Genomic DNA, 15,632 nt, shown 5'->3' with positions numbered 1-15,632 from the left:
GGAATTTCATCGAAAGATGTTAAAGAAATAATCATGCTACAGACATTGTGCAAGGTGTCTTCCTCAAATATCTGATCGACACAAAAGCGCGCCCCAAGCACACCGCCCACCCCCACCCGACCCCCAGCACACACACACACACACACACAATATCAAATGGTCATTCCCTAACTATATACTTAGACACATATATACTTAAACGTGGTACATGATCAATTGTAATCAATATCCTTTAAACATCGTGTAGCAATTATTGTGTTCCAGTCAAGGGGGGGGGGGGGGGGGGGGGTGTCCAAGGGATCTCATAACAATCGATGGTTGTGGTCTGACTGGCGTTTGCTCATGATCTCAATCACTCGGTTATTTACAGGCCGCTTTGATACATCTTGTATTCTGGTGATATTTTGCAAAGTTAACATTCACGTATTTATTTGAACACATTTTTCAAGACACAATATTGCAGACACAATAAACATGAACGGCACCCACACAAGCTTCGGTTAAAAATGCAGGGCGTAAAGAGGAAATTGGGAAATATGACGTCAGCTACTGACTGTAGACTGCACAGAGGGCATATTCCTGTCCAAGTTCCTGTTAATGCGAGCAACTATCAGTTCGTGATTAAGAATCGACGAGCCATGAAGAAGGGGGGGGGGCTGTTCACGAGGCGACAGTTTTAACATAATTTAATCATCTTTATACTTTTTCAAACTTAAATACTTCCCTACATTTATACTTTGACATTACATTCCTTTATGGTAAACATTTGAAAAATAAATGAAAACTGTTTGTAATCTGTATACTTTGTGAGTCTTTCTTGCGTGACGCAGGTGGTAGGTAGTACTTGCAGCTGCTGCACGTGCTCCGTCGCAAGTTCTTCTTTACAGTACATGGTGTTACAAGTTTGGTTGGGTCCTAAACGTGTATTTAATCAATCCCCTTCTATTCATCTACGCTATTAGAAGGTTAAAACTAAGTTCATCATGCTAGAAAGTGTTCTTGAATTACTAGCACAGTATATTTGCATTTTCGTTAACACAAAAGGTTTTTAACGGTTGAACGGCTATTAAGAGGGTAGTTGATGTAATAGAACTTGAAAACACAGTTCATACATGTCCAATTTCGAGTAAAGATCTAACCGAAACTCCAATACCTTCTGGACGATTTATAGATAAACTCCTCTTCCCTAAAACGTTTTGTGCGATTCATATTTCAAACAACTCCCAACCCATGCACTCACGCACGCACGCTGGCACACACAACTACCGCCACATTATAAGTTCGTTCGAGGTCGACAAGGAAGTTATGCTACATCAGTAGGCTTCGATGTAGTGTGTGTTATTCCAGGAAGCCAAGTACACAATTGCTATTTGAGATCTGCATTGTGTTGGGTTATTTTGAAAGGACTTGCCAGGAAGATCACATTCGATGTAAAGCACCACATGCTGTATTTAGAAACTATGCTAAAAGGGTATCTTGAATTCATATGATTGTGACGAATACCATACGTACCTTTTGCAGACCCTTAAGTAAACAATGACAATGAAACATGCATTTTTATTGAAATTGAAAAGAAGACGAGGAAGTCCTCGGCAGTTATTCAGACAAATTTAATGGCAGTTTGTTCATCCTCATAGTCATAGGCAAGGCATGGCAGTTTGTCAACACACGCACACAGGCAGCACATGGTTATATAAAAAAAGTATGAACCGGGTGCATACAACTGTCGAACCGAAACGGAATGGCAGACAAACGAAATCACACCCGGCGACATGTACACAGCATCAGCAATAGGCAAACAGCCTTATTACTTTTACTTTTATCGAACAGCATTCATTACTTTCTGACAGAAATCATAACTACAAATCTATAATGGTTAATTTCAAGTAAAATGAAATGAGATTAGGAGGTTAATAACTGTCACTTTTCATACTATGCCCCATATAAGTGGAAGACTTTGTATCAGTCCAAGATTTCCATATCAGTCCAACACTCCTATATGAACCCGAGATTCCCATATCAACTCGAGACTGCTATGTCAGTCCAACACTCATAATTATATGAACCCAAGACTCCCATATCAGTCCAAGACACCCATAGCGTGAAGAAACTCCCATATCAACCCGAAACTCCTATCTCAGACACTGCCATGTTAGCCCGAGATTCACGCTACGTGGTCATACGCCTTGTCATATAGACATCGATATGCATTCCGAAGCGATGAAAATGCGTGAGAGTCGAAATGTGTAAGAGATAAGTAAACACGCCCTTGTCACTTTATACACAACCTACCCGGCCACTTCAACGTTCCAGAAAGTGCCCTCATTACATAGAACATTACATATATTTCGGTAACAGGCTCTGACCGTTCGGTAATTCGAACCGGATGTTTACACACCACACTGACATCTAAATATAGAAACCTCCTGATCACAGTCCAAACATAAATGCAATGGGCGTCTACAGAATCTGAACAGAAACAATGCAACATACCTTGAATTATTGCTAAACAATAAAATACACCGCCATATAACAAAAGAACTATAAAATAACTATTCGCAGATATCTTTTGAGGAATATTCAAACTGTCACTGTAAGAGAAAATGAAGCAACCCTTCGACGTTCAGTTTTAAATTACATACTGCTTTCATGACGTCGTAATGTTCTGCATATAGAATGTCCAAGCATTGTTTCATGACGGACATGACCAGGATGTGGTCATGATACCGATCTTGACAGTACAATAATCGTTGTTCGGCGAGTTTTTCCCCGAGGAAATATTGCTGCAATTGCTTAAAGTACTTATAATCTAAGAACCGCAACAGATTATTTAGCAGCGTTTTATAGTAAGACCAGTTTTCAAAATGCCTTACGTGTATGTGGGTTTGCGAAAGACGTGTCACATTCGGAATAAACTAGAATGTAACAACTAAAATGCCCTCAAATGTAACTAATAGCTATTAACTAATTAGCCTACACATAATGATTCGGTCGGTGGATCACGTATTGTACAGATTGTTGACAGTGAAAATGACCGCCTCCGTGGTCTCGTGGCAGAGCGTCCGCCCAGACGATCCCCGGCCGCTTCACACCAAAATAAGTTAAAAAGATGGCACATGTTGCCATCCTGCCCATTGAGGGGTTAAAACAACAACTAATGGGCTCGGAGAACAATAAAACGTTTTGGATTTTACATTAACTAAACTGCCCTATCCATAAACAGTGAGTGAGCTAAAAGTTTACATTGCATGTCCTTAACCAATGGACGTGTGGACTCTAGAAAACTGGAATGAAATGATAAGAAACAGACACTAGATAAATAACATTGTGATAGGTGCAATACACCTCTGTCAATCCAATGCCCAATATCGGCCGCAGACTCCCTCATTAGACCAAGGCGAACAGAAACACAATGACATTCCGAAGACAAATATAATTCACCTAAACACAGCACAAGGCGGAAGTACACAAACTTCAACCACCTGATCACAATGACATTCTGAAATAGACGAGCTTCCCTTACCTCATCACAATGACAGTTTGGAGTCGAGTTACTTCGAGTGTAATTTGAGTTACTTCCCGCCACTTAACCGAGCAGTCCCGAATAGTCACTTGTTACATCCAACGGCAGGTCGAGGTGCCATTACGCTGTCTGTCACTGCATTGCTTCAGACAGTTTTGGTTTTATGTCACACTCTGCAACACGACGGACCCACCCCAGTAGATCACAGCTCAATGAGTGTGCTATAATCATGGGTAATATTAGTCCTTCGTACAGCCTGCACACAAAGTTAGCAACTCTCTCAGCCACTGAAGTTTCCACAAAATGAAAGTCCTACGAGTGGTAGTGTGTTGGCGATTACATGCCTCCCTGTACGTGTGGGTTCAAATCCCAGTACGTGATATAGACTGTCACCTGTCGCACGTCCCCTTCATGAGAGCCTCGGTGAGTAAGATCACCTTTTTCATTGTGCTTGTTGATAAGGTGCTTCACTCTGAGAGTGTGGGTTCGAATTACCAGAGCAAATGAGCAATTTTACCTATAGTCAGTCTTTCAAATGTTTCCATTTGCTTATTCTTACGAGACATTATAGGTTAAAGTGGAATTCGTCAACGTCAGTCTCAGTCGTTTGAGACGTATTTGAGGGGAACTGTGTCCTTTGTATGTGTTTTTTGGCACAATACCCGTGTTATGTGCGTCGATAGAGTGGTATAGGTAAACGACAAAGAACTGCAACACTCCCACTCAACCAGTCATTTCATTAACCATCCACTCATTCAACCACTCAGTTTAGAATTCATTCATCCACTCACTCAACCATTCAACATCCACTCACTCAACCACTTACTCAACCATCCACTCGTTCACTAAGCCATCCACTCACCAACTCAGCCATTCACACACCCTCTCAACCATCAACTAAAACATTTAGCCATCCACTCACTCAATCAACCACTCCCGCAGTCAAAACACACACACACACACACACACACACACACACACACACACACACACACACACACCTACCTAAGTCAATTGTTAACAAAGTGTGAGCGAGAGTACGGTTTTACGCTAGCAATGTTGCAGCAATATCAACAATTATTTCTTCTATATGAATACGTCAACAACAATAACATCACAGACTGCTTATTGTATCATTAACACAAAAAGCTGTAGACACCTGGTACGAAATGAGTGACACCGTTCGGCATGATAACGTAACACAAGCGATCAGACAAATGTCAGTCAGTTCAATGTCAAGCTTAACTCCATTTTCAGACAACAAGGGAAAGGTTAACTGGAACGAGATCCAGGTCAAGACCATGTCGTTTGAGTTCTACTGATTACTGACGCCAGATGCGATGTTGAATACACAGTTGTTAAACTAGAACTAGAGAGAAAGGCTGATGACATCACTCTTGGAGATGCAACTGTGTAAATTGACAAGGACTATATGGAACCAAGGTCTGGGCATATGATGGTTGTCTGTCGGCCTATATCAACTTCCTTCAGAGTGGTGTGTGATCACAGCAAGCTGCGCAGTAAAACATCAATTCGTACATTAGACACGTTTTCTCGAAAAGAAAGATTGAATTTTACGGTCACCATTAAGTACTGAATAAGTTGATCACATTTGAAATAAAAGCGTCGATACCATATCTATAATCACAAGAAATATCTTCTCAAAACAGTTGGTCAATCGAATTAAAATAGTGATAATACCATTCTTCTGCATGAAACGATATATTGCATCTATTACAAATAAACACACCAAATAAGTTCAAAATAAATACCGATGGAAAGGATGAGTTAACTGCGACAGAAAACAGGCCAGAAAGGGTACAATGCAAGAATTTTATTCAAACGGAATACAAAATCAATTACAATGTGAATATAGCTGGTATTACATACATGTTTGCCAGTGCACGGGTTTACAAAAATAGTTGATAGCATATGCAAAGCTGCTGCAATATAATGTGAAAATTAAATACTGAGTAGTCGGCTTACCCCTGTGCTGGAAGGGCATAGCCAAGGAAAACTGCAGACAGACGTACGTCTTGAGAACTGAATTAAAACGGACGAAACCCTTTCCAAAACCATAAAACATCTCTACTAAAAGCAGTCGATTGTACGCGTCTGACTATATAATAAGCATGTGTTGATGAATCACTATAACACAAGTGACGATACCAGGTGTTCGCTCCCGTTACACCCGTCACAAAAAAAATACAAAGTCAATTGTTCCCGAGAGCATATGGTACAAGTCAAAAGATGGAATTGCAAAGGATATAATCGTTTAGAATTAGAAAATATCCTCCACATGTATGCCATAAAACGTTTTGAAAGCGAATCTAGCTCTGCTTTCAAATTCTCATGCAGGCAAAAGAATATACTGTCTCAATAAAGAGAAATACTGAACACGAGTTGACGTGAGCATTTCCTTTCTGTAATGACCAATGGGCAAGTATGAAACAAGTACTCTTTCTGTAGTGCTTAATGTAACGTATAATACTGCATGACAGTATCTAGTCGCGGAGTCAGTGCATCCAGAGGACCCACATATATCTTTAATTATTTCGACCCTGCTATGACCTCAGTAGTGATGTTGATCTTACTCATTAGACTATTGTCAGAAGCAAGTCTTAGGAGCACACACCTAACAGTACACAAATTCCCAAGAACCTTTAGGATGACCGTGATTCCCCGATACCAAATAATGTTACGTGTTACGAGTTAAGGAATGTGAAACTACTTGTCGAACATTACATCTGAACAGTACCCATTCTCTTTACTTTCTGGAAAAAAAACATTGAAGATATATGAATATTAATTTTAACCAGCTTGTAACATTATCAATTTTGAAAGCCCTACAACCATATCTTAAGCTTCGTCAGTTAAGCAGTTTCAAAAGAAATGGTATCACGCAGTTTGACAGATTACACGAATACTCACATGAGCAAGCCAAGGCCAAAGTGAATATTTACAAAATAAAAGTGAAACATATACTAAAGTACTCACGGAAATGAAAAAAAACCTGTTTTTCTCAATTTAAAAATCGACACAAAGTGTTACGTAGCTGTAAATACGAAATAACAAAACAACTCGAAAAGTACTAGTCTGGATTTGCTAGTTTCATCTCAGTGAACAATACAAAATGTACTTTACAGGAGGTAATTCGTCAGCAGTTTCAACATTCAAAAATAAAACTAAGTCCAAAGTGACATAGCAGAAATAGACTATAGGCATTATGCACCTGTTCTCACCTGTCGTGTAGGTGTCATAGGTCACCTTGATCAACTTACACCTGGTTATGCCCTGTTTCACAATAGTCTGTTTTATTCACATTTTTACACACTTTTACGTGTAAAAAGGCATAAAAACATTTGATACGCTGTATTTGTGGCACGGCCCAATTAGTACTAATTAAGTTGTTTGAATATTTACATATTTTGTATATCAACTGCATTTATTTAAGATCTGAGGTCGAAAAAACTTCTTTTTTTCATATCCGTGAGTACTTTAGTATGTAGAAACCTACGGTGCCGATAACACTAACGACGAAGACGAAGCATGATGGGTCATTTGACCATGGCATAGGCTCACGTGACAAATGCCCCCCAAAATCACAGTATATTGACTATACGCATGACAATAAAGCCCAATCAACTGGGGAGGAAAAGTAGCACATATACCAATGAACACAGTAAGCGAGTGAATGTGTTTTACTTGTCCAGTCTAACGATTGTAACCAACATTTGAAACACAAATTGGTTTGACACATTGTTGTCATGAATGCGGTACGGTAGCACCCATGCGTTGAAACTGTGTTTTGATGGTAAGGTGATCTGTCACTACAACCTACGCTCTACAAATCGTTTTAAGCCTTGTTCTTAATGACATCGTAGTCACTGTTCGCCTTAGCCGCGACATCCACTGCATCATAGTCATTGTTGTAGATGTTGGGACCACCAGCCTGCTCGGATAGAGATGTGTAGTTGTCTGATTGCTGTGCAGTGTTCCTGTCCACTGGCTCTTGTGTGTCCATGACTCTTTTTACCACATCCTTTCGAGAAGCGTTTATCCACTGCAACCTGACAAGCATAATGTATAAAAGTGTTGGTCTACAGAAGGCGATATACCATTAATTGATAAAAAGTTTAATACCAATGGTGTTTCAGAAAGTCACTTACCTCTCTTGTCTCACAAGGCACACGTGCAGTCCAACTCCCAGAATCAGCATGATACATATTCCAGCAGCTTAGCCGATTATACCAGCTGTTGTAGGAGTGATAGCCGAATCCATCTGTAATTCTTTAAAACAAGAGAAACATTAGAATACACTGTATCGGTTGGGTGAAGTGGGGAGAAATTGTGTTGAATATTATTCCACTTACATTGCGACGGGCATATACATGTGTGTGTTTGTTTGTACTTGCCCGGACATTAAAACTGTCCGCACTGTGTTGCAGAAGAATATGTTTCCTTAATGTTTTTTAACTACAAAGCAGCAGAATCTCTGCTCTTGGTCACAGCAGACGTTTATCAAAATTAACATATCATTATTACTGTCAACAGAATTAGAAAATGCGCTATCGTGTGACTGGATTTCTGGTCCATCGCTGAATTGTCAGGTTTGTTTATAGGCCGCCGTCGCATGTCAGGAGTACTGATGTGCGGTGGCATATTACAAACACATACTTTTTATACAACTTTTGTGAGTGGCGGATCCTATAGGTAGGACAGGACATTGCTTACCCTTTTCAAAAACATCCTGGTGTAATCACTGGTTTTCAGTCATCCATGTATTTAATGTACACCGCTATATTGCCTATAACATGTGTTTCGTCGAATTAATATGACTGGTCATTCACTGGCGTTGACGTTTAATACTATAGTACTGGTCCGCTGAGATACCATGTCCAAATGTAGCATGGATACCTCACTCAGACACAGTATACTTGCTCCGAAAAGACCATCCATTGTTTTATACTCCTTATCCCGAGCGCCAGGCAGGGTAAAAGCAAGTAGCGTGTTTTAACATGTGTTGATATTACCTGGCCAGGGGGATCGAACCACTGACCGGGCAGACGCCTGACCCACCACATAGATATATACATTGTAACATTTCATATGGACATAAAGAATGACAACCTTCTTCTCCGGTGCAATTACAGCGTGTGGACATTACTCCACATCACCGCATTCCTTTTGTCAAAAGCCAGTTGATGTTCGCCTTCAGTATGAAAGAAGATTACAAACGTCAAATCCAGAGAATAATCAGTGTTGATTATGTACCGAAATTGAATACATTATATGGGTCGTTAAATTCAAAATAATTTTATAAATGGATTACAGTTGTCCAATGTCCCTCCCTCCTGACACCCTTCACAACTGATTCCATCGGCCTTACCGTTACAATGCTCACCAATAAAAAGTATCTGTTATTGACGGTGCTTGTGAGATGTCGAGTATGGTCTTCATTTTGTCATAGTAATGTACATTGCTATCAATAATTTATTGTGCAGGGAAGAAGAGTATATCACAATCCACAGCCCGTGAAGATCCGGGGTAGAATAGATTTGGTAAAGTAGATGAATATATCACAATCAACATACTCTGTGCACATGGGTGTAAAATGCTATCACAAAACAACTTTGAAAGTATCAGGCCTAGGTAATGCTTAAAGCTCCCACAGCATATTTATCGGTCATGTGCTAAGTGGAGGGCACTTCTGTTTGAAAATAATAACGTTTACTTGGAACCTGGCGTTGCATTATGAAGATGTACTTGCGCCTTAAGTGATACTGACAAGTAAGAGATTTTTTGGATGTCAACTTATTTATTATGAGGAATACAACGTTTCGGAGTCTATACTTACTCCTTCATCAGGTGAATGAGTGTACTGAATTTGAGAAGTTGTGAAAAGTGATATTTCACTGCAGTGAACATAACACGTTGAACTGTTGTCATACAAGAGCTACCTGCTCGCAAATTGTCTCCCTTTATCGTAAGTATCTGGCCCGAACACAAACTGTTGACTTCCTTTTCACGTTAGGTCCACATTGACAAAATAATGACAGGTGGTAATTTGTAGAGTTAATATGGCTTATTCTCTTGAAGATGTTTTGTTATAAACTGTACATTTCTCATTTAAGTCGTCAATAGAGACTGTTTGTTACGCCATTTTTGTTATTTGACCAGCATGTATTCCAACAGTTGTCTCGTAGGTTTCAAGAATATTTTTTAAAGGTGGTTTTGTATACTATCATATCCAAATGTATGATAAACATTTCAGTGACCTAAATACTTTTTCTTACTTTCGTTTATATTTGTGAGAGATTTTGCAAACTCGGAACTACATTTAAAGTTTCAATTACAAAGGTTGGTGGAACTTCCCTCCTTGTTTGGTACGGATAGTTTACGTTTCAAAGTTTTACATTTGTGTTGGAGAAAAGGATATCCCATGTGTCGCGTGAAATATCATGTTTCTACGCCACTCGTGAAAATAGCTCCACTTCCATCCACCCTTCCATCTCTTCCATATATCTCTTCTATATATATATATAGTCCATCATCTTCTTTATATCAGTTTCAAACATAGTACTTTCGCTCTCTCATGACAGCTCTTCAGTTTAACTGACAATGACGATGACAATGACATATGACATATGTCATTGTCAGTTACACTGAAGAGCAGTCATGAGACTACGAAAGTACTATGTTTGAAACTGATATAAAGAAGATGATGGACTAACGTGGACTTTATTGTTTTATTATATATATATATATATATATATATATATATATATATATATATATATATATATATATATATATATAAGCGATGTTTCGGTATAGATCCATATACCGTTGTCAAGCAAGACTTACAATAGAGAGAGAGACATACATGTATAAATAGAAGTGGAGCTTTTTTAACGAGTGGCGTAGAAACAGGATGTTCATGCCTCGTGGTTAAAGCCTTCACTCGTCATGTGCTTAAATAATAGTGAAATAAATGTAAGGGACGTCAAGCCATACTTCAGATATATATATATATAAACAGAACGATGGGATTAAGAAATCGGCTGCAAACTGCCACTCAGGCTATCTATGACGATATCAGTGACGTTGGCTGCATGATGCAACTTTGAATGGACCCCGACCTTTTTTAACGACCCAAAGCACGATCTCATCACACCAACCACGATAACCCATTACATAGACCTCATCAGATATGGTCATTTGGATCAGAAGATATGTCGTGATGACCCCACTGACCCCTACGTTTTTGGCATATGTATGGCACTTTGGTGTAACGAAATACATTGAATCTTACCTTGTGTGCAGTCGTGCTGTGTCCATCCCGCATCACATTGAATTACGCATGCTCCATCACCATGACAAGATGGACTATGACAATGTCTATCAGTGCATCTCAGAAAGCAGTTGTTTCCATAAAAGCCAGCTGGACAGTCTAAAATGAAATGGGCATATTGAACTCATTACTTTGTCTTCACTTATTTGCAGCAGAGCTCGTCTTATACGTAATTCAAACTTAGCATGTCGTTTTTTGTTTCAATAGAATCCTCAAATGTGCTGTCGTGAATTTGTGGTCCATACCTTGATTGTCTGGTTTGTTCACATACCACCGTCACATGGCAGGAGTACTGCGGTGCTGTGTAACCTCACATACATATTTATTTAACTTTAGTGAGTGAGAGATGCTACCGGTAGGGCAGGATATGCTTTTCCTTACATGCAATTGTGCCACCTAATCCCTGGCTCAACGATTAACAATAGTCTTTAATACAATCAAGGAAGGCATTTCGCTGTATTCACAGAATGTATTTGAGGCAAGTGGAAATACGTTCAATTACGATCAAACGAAGTTTGGTCAAGGATACAATATTCACTTCCCCAGTGAAGCTTTCCAAACGTTTTATGGTTTTAAAAATTGTTATGGTTGACGAATAAGTTTCGCAAATAATGTCTGATGCAATTCCCAATTTTAACCATGTTGTCCCGTATTTTTTCATACGAACAACTGACTCGCTTGTTCATGTTTGTGACGGCTGTCACTGGTGGAGCAGCATACGCTCACCTTTTCGCGAACACCTGGTGTCTTCACTATTTGAAAGTGATTCATAAACACATACTCAAGATATAGTTGCAGAATCCTTTCCAAGAATAAAATGGCGAATTTATGTTGGTACAAAAGATACAATCTTATAAATAGAAACGACAAAACCTTCCCATATCCATAAGAAATACATATTTCAGAAGACAAATAATAATTGAAATTGCCTCTTTTATACCGCTTATGCACTCATTTTTTGGGAGAGTATTTTTCAGTGTTGTTCACTTAATTTAATACAATAGAACGAGTTCGGCAGGATCTCCCATGTGTCATTGTGTTGTCCCTCTTGTTGAAGGTTTTACTTTGTTTAGTTCACAGCCGTAGTTAAGTGGGGACGGTAGGGTAGTCTAGTGGTTAAGGCGTTCGTTCGTCACGTAGAAGGCCTAGGTTCGACTCCCTACATGGGTGCAATGTTTAAAACCCATTTCTGGTGTGCCCCGCCTTGATATTACTGGAATATTGCGAAAGCGGCGTAAAACCATACTCACTCACTCGATAAATGTTCTTTAAGTGATGCCTTTTGGCGACACAGTCGCAATGTTCAATATGGCCATACCATCATATTTATAAACACTTTCCACACGGGTAAGTAGTACGCATAAACCACGTCTTGGCAATAATAAATGTTGATGACAATGAATTGATAATTTGAGACACAGTGTCGGTATTAATGCAATTTATCCGCTGGTAATATTAAACAACAGAGCAATACTCGCTATACATGATTTGAAATATGTCAAATCCAAAATCAAAAAGATTTCCATTATAATAAGAAATGTCTACTTAAAAAAGAGACGATTGTACGATTCAGACAATATCATGAGCATGTAATTAGGAATCACTATCACATTGTGATGATAGTAGGTGTTCGCAAATAGGTGAGCCTATCCGGTCCCACTCATCACGAACACATGCAAAGACAAGTCAGGGACAACATTTTTTACACAGATGCTTTAACCTTTGAAATGTCCTCCAGAGTCCACCACCTTTTGAAATCTTTCCTGATTGCTGTAACCCTGGTCAAAAAACAACCTTTTAGCAAGAGTCGTATGACACTATTTGAAATCTTATGTCGTAAATAGTTTCATAATGTTTTACTATTATGAGTACAGTCTTGTCCATGATACCCAGCCGCACAACCACCAACACACTGTCCTTGTACATCACAGCTGGAGCTGATCTTGCAGTGACGAGCAGCACAACGTTGGCCACAGTTGGTTTCATAAAACCCACAGGTGCATGCTAGAAAATTCAACTGCCATTTCTTAATCTCATTCATGATTATCGATCAGTTTGTTACTGCAGTACATACAAAACTTAAGGAAGACTCATCACCGCCGTTTCCAAAAATGCCAAAAGATGCCAACACTTTGACTTGGACATTAAACGCACCTCCCATCCTAAACATACTAAGCTACATTCAATATGATTCAGCAAATCTGATGGCAGCTGTCCAACTGCAGTGCTGCACATTTGGTTAGCAATTCAAATATATAGCACATGGAATATAGTAAATCAAGTCAAAGGACATGTTACTGTCACTTTCCCCAACAAATGCTTAAAACAGCGGTGCACTCCCCATGAAACACATCATATCTCCAGTAATATGAATAACATCCTTACCCAACTTAAGAAGGTTAACGTAAGATTGTTATATTCATTAAAGACTAGGACACAAGAGATATCATGATGACAAGCCTTTTGAATTCGTCAGCCACGACGCATTCCCCTATTCTGTAACACAATGAGTGTAACAGAGGCGGAAAACTGCCATCCCAAGTTTGGACTGACGTTTAGCGCCTACTTAAAACAAACGAACACTAAAATGAATTATTTTCCAATAATATCAACTTTCAATGTAAACATATCAAGATCATGCTACATAATCTTCGGATTTGATTTGACTGTAGACATAAGATCGGGTTCCGACTATATGTAAGCCGTTGTGTCTGAACGTGTGAATGTTATGTAAGAGTGAAATGCTTTGTTGTATGTGCTGCGTGATTGAGTTGGGTTAAAAGGGACTTTGACCTAATTATCAGAGCAGTCATTTGAGAAATCTAGCACAGGCTAGACAGTTTTAAATTTGGTGATGTTTTCCCAAACTCATGGCGTGAGCAATACGCCATCTTCTTTAGCGGTGTTATGGTTTTGATGTGTGAGGGACACCATTGCAATTATTATAACCCGTCTACTCATTTTCTCCCATTTCCAAAGGATGTCTACTCTCAAGAATTGTTCCCAGGAAACTCAGTTAAAACGGTGTATTCTTTTGGGTACGATTTGTTAGTTTTTTAGTAATGATTTAAATACAAACGTACCTTCTAACTTACGCCAAGACAGGGCCAAATATATACTGAACAACAAAAGTTCCAGTGACATTGAATACGAATTAATGCGAAGTTGTATTTGTTACCAAATCTGAAACCATTTCGGTTTGCAACAGGTAAAAGACTCCTGTAAGTGTTCAAATGGTTTAATTTGCCATACTGACTTCAGAAAATGCGTGATTTCATAAGAAAAAAAACATGAACATGCCAAAATTGTCAATTTACAAATTAATAGCATGTGTGTCCACCTCTGGTTGCGATGCAAGCAATACATGTTCGTCTCATGGAATGGACCAGGCGTCGCACAAAATCCTATGGGATATCTGTCCACATCTTTCGAAGTGTCTTTGGAACACGTGGCTGACGTCGAAGGCGCCGATCCATCTCATCTCACATGTGCTCGATTGGTGAGAGTTTAGGGGAGCGACCCGGCCAGGGGATGACATTCTCGTTGTTTTGTTGAAGAGAATCCTGAACAAGTCGAGCAATATCGGGCCGGGCGTTGTCATGTTGAAAGGTAATGCCTGGGTCATGACGACACAAAAACGGTCGAACAACACGGCCGATGATCACGCCGCGGTAGCAATGTCCATTGAGATTTCCTTCTACCACTATCAAACGGGTCCTCTGTCTTGCTGTAATCCCATCCCATACCACAACGCTGCCGCCCCCGAACCGAACTTCTTCCATGACACAATGATTGACGTAACCTTCACCTCGACGTCGGTACACTCGAATCCGTCCATCGCTGTGGCTGAGATGAAAACCAGACTCGTCAGTGAATAGAACTTGTCCCCATTGCATGGCCGTCCAGTGTAGACACTGTCTGCACCACTGTAGACGTGCTTGACGGTGGTTTCCTGTGTAAATGGGACGTCTGGTGGGTCTTCTGCACAATCCCTGCACATCTGAGGCGACGACGTACAGTTCGTGAAGATATTCGTCGAAGGCCAGGGATGCTTCTTGCAGTCACTGTTGCTGGCTGGAATCGAATACTTAGGTGTGTTGTTCGAATCCAGTTGTCTTGTCGATTATTGGTTACGCGTGGCCTGCAACTCTGGGTATGGTCTCTGACTGCATTCGTCTGTTGCCAACGTTGCCATAAACACCAAATGTTTTTTTCTGTGGACGTTAAATCGTCTTGCAACATCACGTTGATTCGATCCTGCTTCAAGCATACCAATGGCTCGCAGGCGCTCATTTTCGGACAGGCGTGACATTTCGTAATGATGAATAATTGCGTAATTTTGTGGTTTTTCTAAGTGGTTGTCAGCACGATGCCAAACAATGCATATGGAATCCCGTTAACGCACATGTTTTTATATCCATTCCTGGGTAGTGAAATGCATGAGGCTTGCATAAAAGTCAACTTTTGCATGGAATGCATGCTTTTCTGTAGCAGTTGCGTTTTTGTGACTTGATTCCATACATGTACTACAATATTGAAAACCAAACTTTACTTGTTTGAAAAATAAACTTAAATATTAGTGTCACATGAACTTTTGTTGTTGAGTATATATTGATATAATAATGTTTCTAGTATGAACATGCTGTAACTAAGCTCTTACTTACGGTGTTCAAAATGGCCATACCGTCATCTTCATATACCCTTTCGTCACAGTTGGTTCCATAATACTTACAGTCACATGTTAGAAAAGTATAC

General features: G+C 39.6%; 1 protein-coding gene across 1 annotated transcript in view; it reads right to left on the bottom strand.

The window, feature by feature from the left end:
* Window positions 1-7,379: 7,379 nt before the first annotated feature.
* Window positions 7,380-15,632, bottom strand: part of LOC139478496 (uncharacterized) — a 39,997-nt gene continuing 31,744 nt past the window's right edge. The window contains exon 24 of the mRNA XM_071260987.1: window positions 7,380-7,593. Coding sequence (XP_071117088.1) covers window positions 7,380-7,593 — 214 coding nt within the window. The remainder of the gene's footprint in view (window positions 7,594-15,632) is intronic.

Source organism: Haliotis cracherodii, unplaced genomic scaffold (assembly GCF_022045235.1).
Source record: "Haliotis cracherodii isolate W230 unplaced genomic scaffold, xgHalCrac1.p SCAF_4, whole genome shotgun sequence".
Lineage (NCBI taxonomy): Eukaryota > Metazoa > Mollusca > Gastropoda > Lepetellida > Haliotidae > Haliotis > Haliotis cracherodii.
This window is presented reverse-complemented; position numbering and strand designations above follow the sequence as displayed.